Source organism: Solanum pennellii, chromosome 4, assembly GCF_001406875.1.
Source record: "Solanum pennellii chromosome 4, SPENNV200".
In the NCBI taxonomy this organism is placed as follows: Eukaryota; Viridiplantae; Streptophyta; class Magnoliopsida; order Solanales; family Solanaceae; genus Solanum; species Solanum pennellii.
In genome coordinates this window covers 68,170,611-68,192,378 of record NC_028640.1, presented here as the reverse complement: position 1 = coordinate 68,192,378, position 21,768 = coordinate 68,170,611, and the positions used below count along the sequence as shown (strand labels likewise).

The 21,768-nt window shown below is 32.5% G+C and overlaps 2 protein-coding genes across 4 annotated transcripts; both read left to right on the top strand.

Moving 5' to 3' along the window:
- The first annotated feature begins 3,456 nt into the window (after positions 1–3,456).
- Positions 3,457–5,962, top strand: LOC107017442 (L-type lectin-domain containing receptor kinase S.6). Its single transcript, XM_015217670.2, has one exon. It carries the CDS (start codon positions 3,601–3,603, stop codon positions 5,632–5,634), a length of 2,034 nt encoding a protein of 677 aa, XP_015073156.1. The 5' UTR covers positions 3,457–3,600; the 3' UTR covers positions 5,635–5,962.
- Positions 5,963–11,840: 5,878 nt separating this feature from the next.
- On the top strand, positions 11,841–21,052 carry LOC107018386. 3 transcript variants are annotated; one of them, XM_015218855.2, is made up of 8 exons: positions 11,841–12,012; positions 12,812–12,956; positions 13,094–13,309; positions 13,386–13,510; positions 13,585–13,761; positions 16,920–17,213; positions 19,885–20,184; positions 20,432–21,052. In XM_015218855.2, the coding sequence occupies exons 2-8, from the start codon at positions 12,922–12,924 to the stop codon at positions 20,662–20,664; spliced, it is 1,380 nt and encodes a 459-aa protein (XP_015074341.1). In that variant the 5' UTR covers positions 11,841–12,012; positions 12,812–12,921; the 3' UTR covers positions 20,665–21,052. The 3 variants fall into 3 exon arrangements, with proteins under 3 accessions (XP_015074341.1, XP_015074340.1, XP_015074339.1); XM_015218854.2 differs by having other exon boundaries at positions 13,579–13,761; positions 19,888–20,184; XM_015218853.2 differs by having other exon boundaries at positions 13,579–13,761.
- The last annotated feature ends 716 nt before the right edge of the window (positions 21,053–21,768 follow it).

Sequence of the window (21,768 nt, the reverse complement as noted above, 5' to 3'; positions counted from 1 at the left end):
TATATAATATGAAAATATCATGTTAATTTAACGTTTAATTCTAATTATATTATCTTTTAAGTTATTGTGCATGGAAAAAGAAAACAAAAACACATTATACCATGCTAAAAAAATTATGTTCATTAAGATAAATTGTATATACATTACATATATTGAACTTCATGTGATAATGAACCTACATGTTAGTTCTAATTTTAATTTAATAACTTCATGTGATAATGAAACATGCATGTTAGTTCTAATTTTAATTTGTTTGTTTTATTTTGATTTGGTATGAAGTTTAAGAAATTAAGAAAGAGTTTTTAATTTTATAATTTTAAATTAAAAATATGTGAAATATACTAAACATCTTTTAAACTTGTGCTCTTAGATATGCTATGTGGAGTTAGAACTAAGAAAAGAAAATAAACATTATTTTTTAACAAATTATAAAGAAAATATGATAGATTAATCAAAATGAATAGGATAAATTTCGAGATGATATATAATGATTCATGATTTTTATATAAGACAATATTCAAGCTAACAATCAAATTAACTTCGAATCCTAATAAATTTTCATTATAGTATAAAATAAATAAATTAAATATTAGACTTAAGTGTTCTACAACTTAAAAATTGAATCTACCCATTGTTAATACCAATTATGCTTAAAAGTTTTTTGGGTTAATTTAATTTAATATTTCTTATTCAGTGTTTAATATTCATATTAGAGTTCGATTAATTCTAATTCTAATGTGCGCCGAAATAGGGCCTATTCGGATATGGTGCTCCTTATCAAAATAATTATATTCAAAACTCAAAAATATTCAATAAGAAACGAAGAACACTATTCAATGCAGTGATGTACTACATCAAATCACTTTAGTCATTATTTTCTTATACTAATTCTTCTTCACCGGGAATTAAGATCAATGTTAATTAATATTGATCAGAATGCTATAAAAATACCTTTTAATAATCATTAAATAATGATTAATAATAGATTATGTCGGACCCATATCACGGGCCTTAAGAATCTAGTGTGTAATACATAAGGTTGTGAAAGTAGTTTTCAAGGAAACTTAGGTAAATGTATGATATGTATATCCTTTAGCCATTTAGTGTAGGCATTTTGTAAATTAGATGATTCGAAGACAATTTTCCCAATTTTTTTTAATTGAATAGTCAACAATTAAATAAGAGTAACTTTATATTTGTATGTTATAACTATAGTTTGTATAATTGTGCTCCATAACAAATATAAATATGTATATTTCGTTATACAGATACAAATGAAAATTATCGTTATTTCGCTATATATATATATATATATATATATATATATATATATATATACACACACACACACAAAAGAAATCATTGTATAATCTGTTTCGGCATATATATACAAAAGAATCAATTGTATAATATGTTTTGTATAAAGAGAGAAAGATAAAAGAAAACTGGGCATGAGAAGATCGTATTTGTATAATCACAAGTGTATAAGACGAAATTATATTCATTTGTATTTGTATATACAATTTTCTCTCGCTTTATATAAATATAAATACGATGTATACATTTGTGTATGTAGAAAGTGAGAAAGGCGAGCGAGATCTGGCAGAGGGGAGACAGGGGAACAAAAATATATGTATATATACAATTTTCTCTCGCTTTATACAAACACACACATTTTATAGAGGATAATTGTATAGAATGACAAACTAGTAATGTAAAATAAATACAGTAGCTATCATTTGATTTATTTGTGTTCCATAGCAAACTGTTTGTCAGTCCCTCTCTCCCTCATATTCTCGCTCGCCACTCTCCCTCTCTCACTCGCTTCATGTCGCTCGCCTCTCTCGCTTTATACAATAGAATTGTATAAATTGTGTGTCTGTTTGTATAAAGCGGGAGAAAATTGTATATACACATGCAAATACACATACCTCCGTCCTATACACTTATAATTATACAATACAAATATTTCCCTGTCCAAGTCTCTTTTTCCTTTCTCTCTTTCTCGTTTTATACAAATTCAAATTGTATATATTTCTCGCTTTCTCGTTTTATACAATTCGATTAAATTGTATATTCCCTGCCCAAGTCTCTTTTCTTTCTCATTCTCATTTTATATAAATTCAAATTGTATATAATTAATCTCTTTCTCGTTTTATACAATTCGGTTCAATTGTATATGTATAGCGAATTATACATACATATACATATATATATATATATATATNAATTTTGTGTTTGTTATATGTGAAAGTTGCTCTTTTATGTATTTGTATTTGTATAAAAACGAGAGAGGCGAGCGAGATTCCACCATGGAGAGATGTGAAAATAGCAACAGTTTGCTATAGGGTATAAGGGTACAATTAAATCAAACTATGTTTATAGCATTTAATTTGAATTAATAGTTTCTTATTAGGGAAAATTGCATATAATAGCAAACTATTAATTCAAAAAAAAATGCTATAAACATACTTTGATTTAATTGTACCCTATAGCAAACTATAGTTATTTCCGTCACTCTCCTTGGTGGAATCTCGCTCGCCACTCTCGTTTGGTGGTAGTGTCGCTCGCCTCTCTCGCTTTTTATACAAACACAAATGTATAAAATGTGTTTGTGTTTGTATAAAGTGAGAGGAAATTGTATAAATACATGTATTTTTGTGCCCTCTCTCTCCTCTCCCAGATCCCGCTCGCCACTCTCTCTAATCTCGCTTGCCACCCTCGCCTCTATCGCTTATACAAACATAAACAAAAAGTATAAATTGCATTTCTGTTTGTATAAAGCGAGAGAAAATTGTATATACACATGCAAATACATATATTTTTGTCCTATACACTTATTATTATACAATAAAAATACCCCCCTGCCAGTTTCTTTTGCCTTTCTCTCTTTCTCTTTTTATACAAATTCAAAATGTATATAGTTTCTCTCTTTCTCATTTTATACAATTCGATTCAATTGTATATTTCCTGCCCAAGTCTCTTTGCCTTTCTCTCTTTCTCATTTTATACAAATTCAAATTGTATATAATCGTCATATACACTTATAATTATACAATACAAATATTTCCCTGCCCAAGTCTCTTTTGCCTTTCTCTCTTTCTCGTTTTATACAAATTCAAATTGTATATAATTTCTCTCTTTCTCGTTTTATATCGTTCGTTTTATACAATTAGTTTCAATTGTATATGTCTAGCGAATTATACATATATATGTTTGCTATGGAGCGCAATTATGCAAACTTTGCTATAACATACAAATATAAATTTTGTATTTGCTATATGTGAAAGTTGCCCTTGTTATTATATATAATTTTCCATTAAAAGGAGTAAAGAAGTAACCAAAGGATACTTAAAGCCCAGCCCAGTTGCACTCTAACAATCTCGACCCGACCCGACCCACCCGAATTAACCCAAGTAACTATACTAACTACTCCATCGTCTCCCGCTCAATTGATGCAAACAGCTAAGCTCTCTGTTTCTGCAATTCTGCAAAACCCACCAAAAATCCAACGAATAAACGAAGATCCAGCCAATATCTGCAAAAACCCAACAAAACCCAGATATCAAACTCAGAAAATATTCAGAATTCATCATCAAGATGCGTTTTTGTTTGCAAAATCTCATAAGGGTCACTCTGTTCTTCATCTTCACCATAAATTCACCTTCCCTTTCAGTTCCTTTCTTGCCTATAAACAATGTAACTCTTTATGGCGACGCTTCATTCACCGCAAAATCGATCACCCTTACCCAAGACCACAACTGTTCGTCATCATCAACACCTCCCATTTCCGGCATTGGAAGAGCTTTCTACACATACCCAGTTCGTTTTCTTGATTCTTTAACCAATAACACTGCTTCTTTCTTGTGTACTTTCTCTTTTACTATAATTCCAACCCCTTCTTGCCCTTTTGGTGATGGCATGGCGTTTTTGGTCACTTCTGATGTTGATTCTTTGAGCATCTCTGATGGGTACATGGGTCTTCCGAATCCCGACTCGGAAGATTCGTTCTTGGCTGTGGAATTCAACGCCAATGATAACCGTATTGGTGTTGATACTAAAGAAATTAGGTCATTGGCTTCTGCTAGTGTTGATTCAGCTGGGATTGATTTGAAAAGTGGGAAAGAAATGGCGGGTCGGATTGAGTATAAAGATTCAGAGAAGATAATCAGAGTTTGGATTGGGTATGAACTGCAAATTAGGCCTCCTAATCCTGTTCTTTCTACCAGAATTGATGTTTCCAATCAGTTGAAGGAGTTTATGAGGATTGGTTTCACTGCTAAAGGGTCTGCAGTTTATAGCGTTAGTCGTTGGCGATTTAGAACGTTTGGATTGATTTCGTCTCCAATATCATCGTCTTGGGATCAATCCGATGAAGGAAACTGTTTGATGTGTTTCCCTGAGGAGGAAATTGGTGGGCATATTTCTGATTCTCATCATAGCAGTAGCACTAGTAGTAAAAGCTTACTGAAATTGACTTATGGAGGGTTAGCTGCAATTGTCACACTTGTTGGTTGTGCTTTGTCTGTTGTGTTTGTTCTTGCGTTGAGAAGGAAAAAACGCGATAGAGTAGGGGAGAACAAGGAACGGCAAATGTGTAGATTACAAGGAAATAGAGTGCCTCAAAGATTGTCATTATCTGAAATAAAATCAGCAACAGAATGTTTTAATCATGAAAGGATAATTGGAGAAGGAGCATCTGCTGTTGTGTATGAAGGGGAAATTCCTTCTAGGGGATCTGTGGCTGTTAAGAGATTTGTCCACGGGAGTAGATTGGGTCCTTCACATATTCCTTTTAATACTGAATTTGCTTCTATGGTTGGCTGTTTAAGACACAAGAATTTGATTCAGCTTCAAGGGTGGTGTTGTGAGAGGAATGAATTGGTGTTAGTGTATGAATTCATGCCTAATGGTAGCCTTGACAAAATCCTCCACGAGCGATCGCATTTAACTAAGTTTCTGACATGGGAGAGAAGACTGAACATAGTTATTGGTGTGTCATCTGCACTTATGTATCTTCATGAAGAGTGTGAGAATCATATAATTCACAGAGATGTGAAGAGTTGCAATATAATGCTTGATGCTGAGTTCAATGCAAAGCTTGGAGATTTCGGTTTAGCAGAGGTGTTTGATAATTCTAAGACAAGGGATGCTACTGTACCAGCTGGAACAATGGGATATTTTGCACCTGAGTATGTGTATACTGGTATTCCAACTGTTAAAACAGATGTGTATAGCTTTGGTGTTGTAGTACTGGAAGTGGCAACAGGTAGAAAGCCTATCGACGAAGGTGGTGGTTTGATTACTGATTGGGTGTGGGACATGTGGGAGAAAGGGAGGATAACCGAGGCTGCTGATCCTAAACTAATGGGGCGGTTTCAGAAGAACGAGATGGATAGAATGCTGATCGTAGGACTTTCTTGTGTGCATCCCGATCATGAGAAGAGACCGCGAATGAGAGATGTTTTCCGTATGCTTAAAGATGAAGCTCCACTTCTCATTTTACCTCCAATGAAGCCCACTGTGAGAATTCAATCTATTTTACCAGAGAGCTGTGAAGAAATCATGAATTGGGCTGCAAGAATGGAGGATACACCATGGTCCACTCCAAGAACTCATTTTAGCAAGAACTAGCAGCTGAATTGTTGTTGTACACCTGCTGCTCAACTGTGTTTTAAGTCGAAAGATTCAAGATTTATGTGAATACATACTACATTGAAATGTCTCATCTTTACTTATGTTTGCAACACTTGTTTTCCTCTTCTTAAAGTTTGATCAACATATTGTACCTTATAGGCTTATACAACAGCTACTCCTACACATTTCAGCAAGCTCATACAACAACAATCCCTCTGGCGCATCCGTTATGGTTATCTCATACCCTTTTTTTCTTTTCGAATGATTTTGCTTAACTTATACTTGTTGTAGTATTATAAATTGTATCGTTACTCTTGTTTCGTCGAATAAATCTGACCCCTTTCCTGTTCCTACCTACGTATATAAGATATTTTAGGAGTGAGCATCCTTCTTAGTAGCACCGTCCGAGGAAAGAACAGAGAAGGTTACTTCAGTATATTTTTTTTTACCAGGAATAGGGCCTACCACAAGAATTTTTTTTTATTGGGGTGATATACCCATTTAATCCCACACCTATCTTAGAGAAATAAAGAGATTGTTTTCAAAAGACCACGACTCAAGTACATCAAATCAATTTTTTATGTTGTTTTTTTCTATTTTTATTTTTTGGCATTTCACTTTAGTTTTAAAGTCCAATAGAGAAGTTGGATTAAATGTGTTCCACTTTAGCAAATTTAAGAGATTGATGATGCTCAAATTTATATTTAAATCAATTAGTTCAAGTATATACTTGTGGAACAAAAAGTTTAATTTCCATTTAATAAGAAACTTTACCTTGTTATGCCCCTAATAGAGTAAAAGTTTATTCCAAGCTAATATTTATATCAACTCAATAGATGTATATATGTATTTGTAGACTTTTAACATTAAATCATTGATTAATTAGCATAAAATATGAATTTTTACTTGGAGAGTTGTTTTCCGACCCTGAAATGGGTCAGAAATTTAAATAATTCTTATATATATATATATCCACGTAATTTATTTATATATTAATTTTAAATTAATTCAAAGTATACTTTTAGCAATTTCAAAAATAAAATGATATAGTATAAGGAATCTGGGTTAAGAAAAATTCATAATTAACTATAGGGGGTATAGATTAAATATAATACATAATAGTTTTTCTGGAAATCTATTTCAGTAGATTATAGGATGTTAATTACTTAAGCATTCAATAGGTCAAAGTGACTTTATTTCGCCTTAATAATTTTAGGAAAATTCTGAATACAAATCTACATTATTTATATTAATTACATTCTTTAGGCGCTAAGATCTGAAGTCAATTAAAATTTTTTTTGGAACAATTATGTAACACCGCTAGTGTTTACTGTTGTCTTTTGTCCTGAGATCAAGAATTACGAGCTTTAAGAATTTTATTGTAACACTATATGATTCGGTAAATCGAATTTAGATTGGAATTTGAAAACAAATAAATTATACTACCTTCCTAAAATGTCTCAAGTATTTATTTCAGTAGTTACAATATAGTTGTGTATCTGTATTTATTTTTATAAGAATTCATTAGTTAATAATATCTTAACGGGAATAATAAGTCTAGTTATGTTGAAAAAATTATTATTACATCATGTATATTTTATTCTAAATAATTTTCTATAACATATAAAATATTCAAAAAATTATATGTATTTTTGACGAACCTACCCAATACCTAAATATATATGTAATGAGAATCTAATTATGTCACCTATAATTCCACGTGAAAATGAGAAAAATGTAATCGAGCAATGTCAATTGGGAGGTGGTTATTTCTATAAATACTTAAAAAGACGTCACAAAGTTATCAATAAAGTCATATGTTTATTAACAAAGATGTTCAAGGGGCTGAAACGCTAATACAATTAAATGTTCTCTTGTATCTTTTTTACCCAACAATATAAGTTTTTGATAAATTGGATCAAAATGTTATCCTCGAGTATATTTCACTAGGTTTAGGTCTTCAACAAATGTTACGTATATTTTTTATTTAGAAAATCAAAACTCTCACGATGATTGAGAGAGAAGCACTATCAAACAAAGTTGTCAAAATGACGATAGGAAGAGAACACAATTGAAAATTATCGAAATGCTGAGGCATAACAATGTTCATATTTGTATCACCAGAGTGGGTGGAATAGGCAAAAGTTACCCATTGTCTTAACCTAAGTCATATGCAAAAACGAAAATAAATATTGAATGTCTAAATTTTAATTATATTTTATATTTGATATTCAAGATGTTCAAAGTTATTTTTTTCTTTTTTTTAAATAAAAGAAATTTTATTTTTTATGGTCTTAAATTAAACTAAAGATATATATATACTAAAAATATTTTTTAATCTTGTGGCTTAAACATAATATTTGAAAGTTAAGCTTAAAAATTGATCCATAAAAAGTAAATATTCTTTAATGTTTCAAAATAAACTAAAAAAACAAATAAATTAAAAATAACTTATAATTATTTTATTATTACTAAAAAAATTAGGTCTTTCGATTTTTGGGCCTAAAGCATATGACCCCCTGCCAACAAGGTGCACTAATTTACCCTTTCAAAATTTCAATGTTAGTTTATGATTTTACTAGGTAATGAATGAAAATTTTGGAGTTGTTCTTGAAGGCCCCATTCACTTTTGATCTAATGCGTTTTGATGTGAATAATGTTCTGCACTATTTGTCATCATACTTCATCACCTCAAGTTGTATTTTTTTTTTTTGAAGAATTTGGTGTCTTACGAGATGGACTGGTGTTGATAAAAGAAATATATGGTAATATTTTGCAAAATGTTGGATTGATGTCTATTTTTTCTGTTGTATTTTATTGATGCTGTTGTACATAGTTTATTTTGCTTGACAACTATGATGTTCATAACTTGGAATGGTTATTGTAATAGATTGTTTGACGATTTTTTAATTTATTATCATTTTCAGATTTTACTTGTAATAGGGAGAGTTGTTATGACTGTGACTGTCCACAACACAAAAGATGATGCTTACATTTTGATTTTGGTTTATTGCAAGATGTTCATACATCACATTTTTGGTGCTTCATTTGCTATAAAATACTTTATTTATCTGTGATGTTGGAGTTGGTACCAAAACTCATGGGAGGCCAAATGGATATTGTACGATTTTAAAGATACAATTCTTTTTAGTTTTAGTTGGGAGTATCCATTAGGATAGGTAAAAAAACTACTAACTTGGTCTTTGTTCTTATCATTCTTTACAAGAAGGCAAGTGTTGAAAATTTTCTGAGATAATGATCAAATGCCCCCTCAACGTATATTTGGACTTCCAACTATACATTTAAACTACACCAGAGTCCTATCACCTCTTGTACTATTTAAAACTAAAATAGTTATCTCCTTGAATGCTTAATTGGCATAGTGAGTATATTCACTCTCTTTGGAGAGTGAGCATCAAAATCTATTATTAAAACTTTATTTTAAAATCATTTTTTCATAAATATGTGCATTTTTCTTATTTATTTTCTTTTTTCTCCATCAATATAAACAAATCTATCAATCTTTCACAACTTCTAAATCTTGTTTTCACCACCATCTTGACCGCATTCACTATTGTTGATTTCAAACAAATTTTCAAACACATATAAAACTCTTGTAAAACCAATCAACCTAAATCAATTGAAATAAATTTACATATATTTATATCACCCTAAGATACTTTGGATTTGATTTGAAAAATATCAATATAGGTTTTGATTGGATCAACCGAGAAAAAATATTTTTTACTAATAGATCCTTTAATTATTAATATCAAATCTCAATCAATCAACTATATCTAAAGAATTGTCGCTATTAATCTTGTTAATCTATCAACTATTGTAGAATCAGTCTCTTCCTCTTTGAAATTGTCGTCGCCATAGATGATAATGTGGAAAACATCGTAGGCTCCTCCTCCTCATCTTCCTCGAGAGGATTGCTTATCTTCGGTGACCACCATTAATGACAATATGCCGTCATATTAGTCTTCTCCCCCCTCTCCCCCTCACTTCTTTTAAATTTGATTTTTAGGTTTCAAATGAGCAAAATCCGGATATTTTTGAGCGAGCTCTGAAATCATGATTCACATTTCTTCCTCAAGACCCAATAATGGACTTATGATGTTCTGGTGATGGTGATGATGGTGAAATTTTTTTGGGTGTTTGAAGGGATGGGTAAGAATATGAAGAAAAGGGTAAAGAAATATAAAAATTTTAAAAAAAATTAATTTGATGATGTGTCAGACGTGTGAAACACACATGCCATTATAGATTTTGTTATGACTTATTAAGGGTATGATTATTTCGTATTTAAATAGTTCAGAAGGTGATAGGACTCTCATAAAGTTTAAATGTGTAACTGGAAATTTGGTTATACGTTGAGGGGACATTTGACCATTTTCTTGTAATTTTCCTCTTCTTAAAGTTTGATCAAGATATTGTACCTTATAAGCTTATACAATAGGTCCTCCTAAAGATTTGAGCAAGTTCATACAACAAAAATAACAATATACTTATTTAATCATATAAATATAAATGAGTCTGAAGAGGATAGAGTATATACAAACTTTACACCTATTTTAAAGAAGTAGAGAGATTGTTTTCGAAAGACCCTAGCTCAAGTGCATCAAATCAATTTTTTGTCGTGTTTTTTTACTGTTATTTTTTGATATTTCACCTTAGTTTCAAAGTCCAATATAAAAGTTGGATTAAATGTGCTCCACTTTAGCAAATTTAAGAGATTGATGATGCTCAAGATTATATTTAAAGGATCAAAATATAATTTAGATATATTTTTATCGTTAACTCTTAATAATTCTATATACAACCATTCTACTGAGACATTAAATCAATTGTTTCAAGTATATACGCGTGGGACAAAAAGTTCTATTTCCATTTAATAAGAAACTTTACATGTTAATAGCGTAAGAATTTATTCCAAGTTAATATTTATATCAACTTAATAGATGTGTGTATACATATATATGTATTTGTAGACTTTAAGCATTTTTAATCATGATTAATTAGCATATATTTCCTTATTAAATCAATCAACAACAATGATTTTTTTTATAAAATTTAATGTAAACATCCAATTTTGAGCAAACATTTACCTACCTAATTTTTATGTGAATAAAAGAAAATTTTAAATTTTATGCTGATTATTTATATTTAACAATTTAGTGAGTTGATATGTTTTTTCTGCCTTAATTTATGTGACTCTTTTTTTTTCATTTTTAGATTGTCATAAAAATGACATATTTTTTCTACTTCTAGTAATAATTTGACTTTAAAATTCACATTTTACAATTTATATGATTAATAACCACACCAATATTTATTATTGATTTTTGACCATATATTTTAAAAGTCTTCCTTAAATTCTTAAACTATATATATATATATATATATATATATATGTATGCATGTGGATATTTGAGTGGGAGAGAACTAGAGGATTGACTCAAAGCTTATTAATAGGATTTCTAGCTTCAAAAACTTAGAGATCGTTTGCTAATTGATTAGAGTTATGTATGTCATAGTAATAAAGAAATAAAAGGTTGTTTATTATTTAGTTTAATTATGAGTTATGTATATATTAAACTCGATACAAGTAATACTATGTTTGGTAATTAATTTAGAAGGTACGTTATTCATATTTATATAATATTTGATTTGCAATTTAAAGACTATGTATCTAATTTACGCAGAATAAAAGAGTGAATTAGTAATACTTGGTATAACTAATCCCTTCATGAAACAATATCTAAAAATTTTCATAACTAATTCATCTATTATTGATATCTACATAACTTTAAGTCTCCAACCATCTACCAAACGATCCCATCAGAAAATCTATATATTATTTTAATGCATATATTAGTTATTCACATTATAATTATTTACGCCTTAGCTTCTATTTTACATAAGATAATTCCTTTTTTTTAATAACTTATATGTATATTAGTTTTAATTATTCAGTTTTCTAATTTACTAATTTTTATCATGATAATTTTATAACTAAGTAACTTACCTTCCAAACCAAACAACCAACCAACAAACATAATATTACTTCATACATTAATTCATTTTAATGAAATTTCTAGCTCAGTTACTATTTACTTTTCGTAAAAAAAAAAAAAGAGAGATACATTATTTTTTTAAAAAAATTTAGAATAAATAATGTAAAAAAAAAAAAAAAAAGGGCCTTCTTCGCCACTAGAGGTGTAATTGGGAAATTTGGTGTATACCGATGACCGAAACCCCTTTTCCCTTTTTATGAATGATTTCTCTGAAACCCTATAACTCTTCAACTTCTCTAAAATCATCCATTTTCTCAAGTTATCACTACTTCTTCCTTTAACTCTGCAGATTCAGGTGAAAAATTTATCTTCTTGTTAATACTACTTATAAGTTTGATACTACTTGTGTTTGTTTCTCAACTTCATGTATTGATCATGGGTTGTGTTGTGTTGTGTTTAGTTTGCAATTTGAGGATAACCCATCTTGATTATAGATTGCTTTTTTCAACTTTTTGGGTGGTGGGGGTGGGGGTTACTGAGATCGGTTTTACAGTTCAAGAATGTTGGATTTTGATCTTTCACTTCAATCCGGAAGAGTATAGTTGATGTGCTTATTTGGTATTCTTTTTGCTTATATTTGGACTCACTTATTTTAGTTTTTGAGCCTTGAAACATCATCCATTTTGTTGGGTTTTTGGAGAAAGTTTCGTCTGTTGATCTTTGAAAAGGAGAAGAAAGAACTTATCTTTTTTTTAGTTTCAGCTGTATAAGCAGAGACCATTTGAAATTAGTCAAATTTAAACACTAAAACGGGAAAAGGCTTTTTTTCGGCGATGAACAGCAGCTTTTTGTTGTTGAAAAAGCTGATCTTGAAGTTGCAATCTTAGTGCTACTCTCTGTCTCTTTTATTTTTACTTACCTTATAAATAAAGTAGACATGTTTAGAAAGCAAACATGATGGTATGACATAGTTCTTATGGTTACTTTGTAAGAAAAACTAAAGCTTTTTGTTTGCTATGGTAACTGAGATTACCTCTCTGGGCTTGAGTTTGGTTAAGTAGTTGATTCATTGAAGCTTAATTCTTATTAACAATCACAAATGGGGTTGTAGAGTATGGGGAGATGACCCTTTTCATTTTTTGGTGCAAGTACAGATGGTCGACGTCTGACGGAAGCTTGTTGAAGTGAGAAAAGACGATCTTACAGATTGAAAGGAAGACAGTTTACTTGGTATAGACTAGTGTTTTCAGATCACAATTGTGACATGGCTGCAAAACCAATTGACGATACCATATGGAGGTAAATTGAAAACCTACAACTACTATATTATTCTTTTCCCATACTACCTCTTACCTCTTCTGGAGGAGGCATTGATGAAAGCTGCAACTGGATCTTATTCAGTTCTAGTATGATATCTGGTTATTCTCATTTCACAGGGGTAGTTTCATGATCTCCCGTCCAGAGATGAGATTGAATCTTACAGCCCATCTATCAAGTAAAGCGTGCGCAAAAGTATGGCTGGCAGCTAAAGAGATGGCGGAGGTGATCTATCCTGAATTCCTTCCTAAGCGTGATGTGTGGCCAAAGAGTTTTAAAAGTGCTAAACTGATTGATGATAATATTGCCATTTATTTCTTTTCAGTTAAAGGCAGGTATGGTAACCAACCTAGCATAAATCTTTGCATCTTCTGTTATACCACCTCTAATCTTGGTATGATTTTGTCTCAGAGATGATCAAGTTTTTGAAAATCTGCTGTATAATTTAAGACACTACGACATTGCATTAAGAGCTTTGGTTGGTGATTCTGAACTCCTGATTTTTACTTCTGCCCATCTGCCAGAAAAGCATCACAGTAATGTTTACCATCCCAAAGTCTTGAATAGACAAGCTTCTTAACATGTTCGACTAACCACACTGAAGTTGCAGGATTTGAGGGCAAAGTATATCTATGGGGCGTCTTTAGTGGAAGACAAGCTCCTCCTCAAGAGTCTCCTGATGATTGTTTCATTCATAATACCCGAGTGACACAAGCTTCAATCCCAAATTCAGCAAATGATGGGAAGGATAGAAGTTGCAAGGAATTCTCCAATAGGAAAGATCCTTGTAAGTCTAGTTTCAAAAAAAAAAAAAAAGATCGTTGTAATCTTTGAGTAATTAAACTTGTTAGCTGCTTGCTTGTTATGCTCACCTGTGTAATTTAGCGAATATCACCTACATCAAGTACTGTATCATTTTGCTGGATAATGTGGATAGCTACATTTGTTTGTTGTATGCATGTAACTTGAAAGGAAAATATTTTGAGATGCTAGCGGTTAAACTGAAGTTTGAAGATACATATGACATTAGGTTCATCAAATGTTTTAATTGTTCATTTTGTTACTTCTTTATTTTCTTTTCTGATTTTTCTTTTCTGAGAATGAGTTTTCTGATTTGATTTTCTCAGTTATCATAGAAAATAGTGTTCACCTCATCTTATTGAGTTTGGTCATTTTATAGTTTGAATAATCAAGGGCCATCTTGAGGAGACATGTAGTTCTTGTCCTTCAAAATCAGAAATGGTTGCAAATGTGCGTGAGTTAGTAAAACAAGTGAAAAGAGAAGCTTAGGAATAAGAAGCTAGTGGAAATTGATAGTAAATGGAAAAGCAGAAAGGAAGATCTATGGTTGGGCTTCTCGGTGAGAAAATGTCATATAGGATGTGTAAAGGCCTGTGAAGCATGCAAGAGATCATTTAGCACTACGAGAGCTCACTAATCACTCAATACAGTTGTAAAATAGCCAATTGAAAATGACAGTTCATCAGTGTGGTTTAGTGCATCAGAAACCAGGAGTTTGGTGTAGTTCCAATAGTTAAGTCACATCTTGATCGACCTTTCCCTTCTTTCTAGAAACAACAGGTGCTGTTAGAAGCAAACATATAACTTGTTCGTGGCGCTGTACTAAATACCACTAATTTAACCAACTGTATTACGGATACAAGACTAATGGTAATGTTTCAGAAAGATGTAGCTTAAGAAATTCCTTAACTTTCTTGTCATTTGTCATTTCTATATGAATTTAAAGTACTTCATTTATTGTCCATGTGCGAAAGAAATCTCCATTGAACAGTATTCATATTTTTGTCCTTTTCCTATTCTTGTGTTTCTTTCTGGCCTCATTTCAGAGGGGATAGTTGAGTTTGTTTTAGCACAATGTTGAATGTGTTCCTTATAAGCATTGTTTTACCTGCAATTGTTTTAACGGAAAAAGGATAAATATACCCTCGAACTATTATGACTGGTATCTAAATACCCTCTGGTATACCTTTTGGATGCTGATGTTCTTACCGTCTAAGATTTGGGGTGTACATACCCTTTGTACTAATGGAACACGTGTCATGATCTTTAACGGTTTAACCAAAATTCAATTAATTTTTATTCACAATTAGATAACCCACCCATCTTACACAATCAACCCGTGACCCGAATTAAAAACCTCTTCTTCTTCTCCCCCAATCTAAACTAACAAAATATCACAGAACTCAGACATTGAATACATCTATGTGCTTTCCCGCAACAGATACACATTTATAGAGACTGAACTCTGTTAATTGATAATGTACTGAGAAATTATAACATCTAGAGCATAAGAACAACAGTAAAGAGAATTGACACAACCATTAACGCTATTGCAAACTAAATTTACAGTTACTACCATTACTCCAACCTGAAAACCACAGTCTAAACACCAAATCCAAGTCTTCTCCTGGCGTGCTTTATGCATATGTATACATGTTTTCGATTCTTTCTTCGAAATAATAAAAAGTCAAAAGATGCAGACATTACAATTTTGTAATATAAACATATTTTCAACAATTGTTCATCAGCTTTTTGTGTATTTCCTCCCGCTCCGTCTTCTTGATTCTCTCCCTTACGCAAAAACCCTATTCTTCATACTCCTCAATTTCAATTTTCTTGTACCCTTAACATAACCCCTTTTTTTCAGTTTCTATTTTGTCAAATTATAAGTGCATGATAAGCCATTGTTGATGTTGGTAAACTGTTCCAATTTCTCTACCCCATTACAGCTACCACGAGGTTAGTGGCTGACAAATCGCACTTGAAGAAAGAAAATTGTGATTGTTTGTATATGTATACAAGAAACATAGACCAGCCTGAAATGATCCATAGTCGGGACTAAGAAACAAAAATAAACATCAAAATTAGGTCCAGCCGCCCACAGAATCTTTTTTTTAATTTCTTCAAATTCATGAACAAATCACTAAATTAGGGTGGAAGAAGTGTTATAATTCGGGTCATGGGTTGGGTTTAATTGTGTAAGATGGGTGAGTTTTTTATTTGTGGATAGAAAATTAGTTTAATTTTGGGTGGGATGTTAACATCATGACACGCGTCCATCCGTTAGTGCAAAGAGTATATACACTTTAAATCTTAGACGGTAAGGGTAAGGACATCAGTGTCCTAAAAGTGCAATGGAGGTTATTTAGATAGTGTATATGATATTTCAGGTGTATATTTCTCCTTTTCTTGTTGTAATTATTACTAACCTTTTTCAAAGTACTAACCTTCCTAAATTTATTGGTAACTCTGTCTTGAATTTTGTTTCTTACTTGAGGAAGTTGGAAATCCGTGGTTCAAAGTCAGATTCCTTTTTTTTTTTTAAAAAACAGTTTTCAGGTGTAACAAGAATGCCCCTATCAGCATAGATGGTTTTATTTTATTTTGCCTTTGTGATTTTTTTGGTACATGTATATGATACATGATTGTTGTATATTAGCACCTTTGGTGCAAATCAATAATATTGAATAAAATGTGCTTTTTGTAACAACTTAAGCTCTTAGATGTGATGATTACACACTTCAGTATGATATCATATCAGGTAGAGGTTCTGAGTTCGAGTGTCCTGCCACCCATTATAAAAAAAGAACATCCACGTGTTTGGTCTATGGAAAAGAATTAGGCCCACATGAGGGGCGTGTTGGAAATAAGAGATGAGATGATATAATATTACTTTTGAATAAAAATTTTAAAGGAAAATTCACAACTACGGGTTACATACCAATTTGTTAGTGCCTATTTTGAACTTTACTAGTGCTTCCATCATGCCTAATAACTAGTTTCTTTGCTTTTGTAACTTGCTCTTGTACTTATTCAATGCATGGATGAAAAAGAATTTTCTTGTACTCATCCCTTCAAATTTGAACTTTGAAGTATGATTTTTTTTTATTTGGACATCCTCCTCTTGCTTCTTTGAATAAGCAGCAACTGCCTCAAAATCAGCTAGAAAGGGAAGACCACTTGATGACGCTTGGCAACATGCTACTCCAGTAGATGGAAAGAAGCAGAGGACAGTTTGCAATTATTGCGGATTTATCTCTTCCTCTGGAGGCATTACTTATCTTAAGACACATCTGGGTGGAGGTGATCCGACGGGTTCTCTGAAGGGTTGTCCAAATGTACCACCAGAAGTCAAAAGGGTGATGAAAGAATGGTTACTAGGAACTATAAGAGGGGGGAAGGCCCCACAGCTACAGGAAATCAGGACTGACTTTGAAGGTATGTTTCTGAAAATAGGGATGCTTCTATATATACTTTAATATGGAAAACTAGTTGTATCTCGATAGGAGTCTTTTGCTCCACAAAAAGATATTTATTTCTATCAGAACGAGAGAAACAGAAGTGTTCTGAGCACACTGTTTCTTGTCTGTCCCATAGCTTAATTTTGGATGGCTTGGAACTGCACTTTTGTAGTTTGAACAGGGTGTGCAGTTGGTGAAGAGTTTGTGTAGATTAATCTCTTTTGGCTTGTCGAAGTATTTTGCTTGTTTGTAGATTGACTAGAGACCCTTCTATATCATTGTATACTTGCTGCTTCACACTTTTGATAGCAATTACAGCCAGTTCCATCCTTATAACAAAGGAGATTTTTCTTATGAGAAAGAGTTTAGCCAACATACTTCAGTTCTGTCCTTTTAAGAGTACTACAATGTTCAATCACCATTATGACTTCAATTTACAACAATATACATCAAGTAGGATTAATACTAGTAAAAGCATTCATGTTTAGGTCTTATTGGCAATTCATCAAACACCTAGTGTGCATAAAACATTACAACCTTCTTTCTATGATGTTTCTTCTTCTAACAGCCCTTCTTCTTGCCAACTAACGATACAACCGGTATTCGATAATATTCTCTCCCACAATTACAAGTTATATATCCCTTAGACTCTTTTTAAGTGTAAAACATAAAAGGACTCATTTGTATATAATACACTTATTTATTAATTCTAGACTAGATTGGACTATAAAATAGAAAATGCATATAGAATAGTCCTATAACTCTTCTTACTCGGCCCAATTGTATCACTCGACCTATAATTCTACCATTTAAATCATTTCTTCTTTCAAGAACTGTAACTCAATGATATCCATTTCTAGAACTAATGCTATTACTCGTACAAATGGTGGTTTCAACCTCACTATACCTTTCAATTACTAAGTTCAGAACATATTTAAGTGTGAGATGAAGAATTAACCTCTTGATAGCCAAATCTTGAATTTCAGATTTCATGGTGTTCTTTACCAAAAAATGAAGGTTCAAGCAAGAATCTATAATCCTAAGGTTTAATCTTGTTATGAAGATTCGGGAGTTGAAACTAACTCAAAACACCATTAAAACTCACCTTGGAGTGTGTTCAAGTCTTGACGAGCTCCCTTTCTCTAGGACATTTTTCAGACTTGGGGAAATGAAGAAATGGGCCCCAACTAGCCTTTAAAAAGGCCTCAGTTTCCTAGGTGGCCTACACAGCCCCCTACGTGGACCCATGAAGGTCTTTTTGGTTGCGTAGCTGCTCTACTACTCTTCAGTAAAAAGGCCATAACTCCTTATACAAATGTCCAAATGACAAACAGGTTGAAGCATTGGAAACTAGTCTTAAAAAACTTAAAAAATGATAGGTTATGCACCACATAGCTGTTTATATCCATGGAGATATTTTGATTGACGTTGGGTCTTGTGCAAGCTTATTTAATCCGTTACGTAGTTCCCTACTTGGCTTTGTTCTAGGGCTCTCCTTACACCTTTAATCTCTTCTAATGCACCTCCCATCCTCATCGTCATGTCCATGTGATATATACTAGTCTGTACCCTCCTTTTGGCACATAAAACATTATTTCTGGTCGTCGTCACTTTATTTAATCCTATCTGTTCAAGCCTTGGTGGACAAAGTGACCTCTATTGGCGGAAGGTACCAGGTACCTCGTTGTATTAGTCGAGTTGCTGCTCCTGACACCACGATTATAAAATAAGTGAGGAGTTGGAAAAAGGCACTTTCGGTTCTATCCACTTTGTTGTAGATTTGTTAATGCATTTCAGAAAGAGAGAAAAGCAAAATATTCTCCGAGTGCGAGTTGGATCATTCAATTTTGGCTATTAGAATGTTCTCATTTTGGATAGTTTGGAGAAAATTTTCAGTCAGCATTCATCTCGTAGAGGTGAACTCTTTCTACATCAATACTTTGTCAGAAAAAAAGAGGAAATGCATTGGTAATATGTGCTATGGAAATTAGTAATCTTTCATACGAAGAGCCACTCCTGCTATACGAGGTCCGAAAAAGGCTGAGCACATCATGCTTATTGTACACAACCTTATTTTGCATTTATGCAAGAGATTGTTTCCACGGCTTGAACTTGCAACGTCCTTTTAAAGTCAAATCCAAGACTAGTTCATTTCCTTGTGAAAGTTGGAAAAGATTATCCCACGAAAATGGACAAGTGCTTTAACTCTTTTTACTGGGCTTGTTTATTAGTTCAGCTTGCTGTTTTATTTGTCTTTGCTATTACATAATTTTGGTTAATTATATTCCCTCTTCCTCTAAGGGAGGAATGACAGAGTCGTCTTTACACATTTACGTACATCAATGAATTTCCTCTTGAAATTTTGACCACCACCTTTGTACACTGCATATGGAAGTGGCATCCTTTCCTGCATGTATTTGATAAAAATTATATTACGGGTTTGAAACAATTTGTTTTGTTTTCATCACACACAATTATCCACTTTTTTCTTTATTTAAAAACAATACCCCAAAAAGAGTTGAGGTTATTGTGCAAAGATTGCTCCTGCTTTCTTTTTTTCTTCTGTTTAAACTTTTTTCTAAATACGCCCTCTCTCAATTAAGATTTAACTCAGGGTGCTATTGTTTGTACCTTCTTCTCTAAATTAGCAGTACCTGCATCCAAAAAATCAGTTAGAAGGGGAAGGCCACTTGATGCTGCCTGGGATTATGCTACACCAGTTGATGCAAAAAGGCAGAGAGCAGTTTGCAAGTATTGCGGTTTCATATCTTCTTCTGGAGGAATTACACATCTTAAGGCACATTTGGCTGGAGGTGATCCAAAAGGGCCCTCAAAAGGTTGTCCCAATGTGCCGCCTGAAGTTAAAAGGGCAATGGCAGAATCACTCAACCGAACAGTGAAAGGAGCGAAATCCATGCAGCCAGATGAGATCAGGAGGTACATGAAAGGTATGTTTCTAGGGATATAACACATCCAGAACTTGCTTTCATGAGGAAGTGTGCAATATGTCCACGAAGTTTTTTGTACCATATATACAACTATAATACATTTATTGGTCCCCAAGAAAAACAAAGGGTTCTTGAAAATTTTAGAAGTAGGTAACTCTTTAGTTTACATAGAAATTTGCACGTTTTCTTGCTGTACATATTTAGTTTTCCTTTCTTGATATAATAACTACTTTTTCAAATGTTTCAGCGGAAAATGATTGGTCTCCTCCCAGATCAGATGACTACTCGTTGAATCAACATAGAATTGTCAAGAATGCTCAGTATTCACATTTTGCCAATGGGAATTCTGTTAATGATCTGACCCTGTCAAAGCAATCAGAGACTGCACATGTTGATAGTTATATGGAGGTTATGAGTTCTCACAATGCTTGTAAGTCGAGCTTCTTAAGCAAACCTTCAACTCGAGTAGGTTTTATTTAACATGTGCATCAGTAGGTTGAGGACTAAGAGCTAGGAAGTCGCTTAAATCTAATGGTGAGTACATGCTCCATTAATTTATGACATGACAGAACATACATGAGGACAGATGAAAAAGTTGATTGTGCTACTTTATCAACAAAAAGGTTCTTTTGATGTACAAACACCTTTTAACCCAAAGCTTGACAACGACAACATGGTGGCATTGCTTGTGATTATTGTACCTATGTATTTATTGCGACGTTCCCTCCAGTTTGGAGTGATTTTGCAGTTCTATTAAACAGGTTGAGAATCTCCTCTTTAGTGTAAGAATATTTGAAAGTTCTGAAGTCGATACTTGCTCAGGAAACCTGGTTGATACTGAATTGAATCCAACATTATCTTACACTCAGGTGTTTAAAGATGCAAATACTCTTTGCAAATCAGTTGGAGATGAACGTAATTTAGATATTGCATGACAGGTTGATCGTATTTCGTTTTTGGTCATGAGTCTGGAGATGAACTTATTTCAGATATTGCATGACAGGTTGATGGTATTTCGTTTTTGGTCATGAGTCTCAAAGGCTACTATTATCTAGCTTTATTGTCACATCTATATGTGAAATGTGCAACATTCTCAAAGCTTGTATCTTTTAAAAAAAAGCATTTCATATATGTATTTGTTCCTGAATGTCTAGTTCTGGCAATGCGCGAGTAGATCCAGACGTTAATAATAACAAAAGCATAAAAATGAGTCGAGACATATGCATACGACAATGGAAGAGAAGCAAACTTGAAGTTGGAATTGTTTGAACTTTAGATCTCTGGACTTTTATGTTTAGATTTTGACAATTCCAACTTCAATCCTGTTGTGTTGAAGCATGAATGTAATTAAGAAATCTTAACATCATTTATTTGTGGGTTAAGCATCGAAAAATCAACGATATTGACAGCACTAATCATTAATATTGATAAAAAAGAAATATAAGTGAAATGATTTTTGATTTACTTGTTCCTCAAAATATTTAATGATCCAAACGTCAGAATATTTGAAGTTCATTTTATCCCTCCACTTTTAAATACTTGTAATCCAAGTCTAATTTTCGTAGTGCTACCTTGATGCATGTC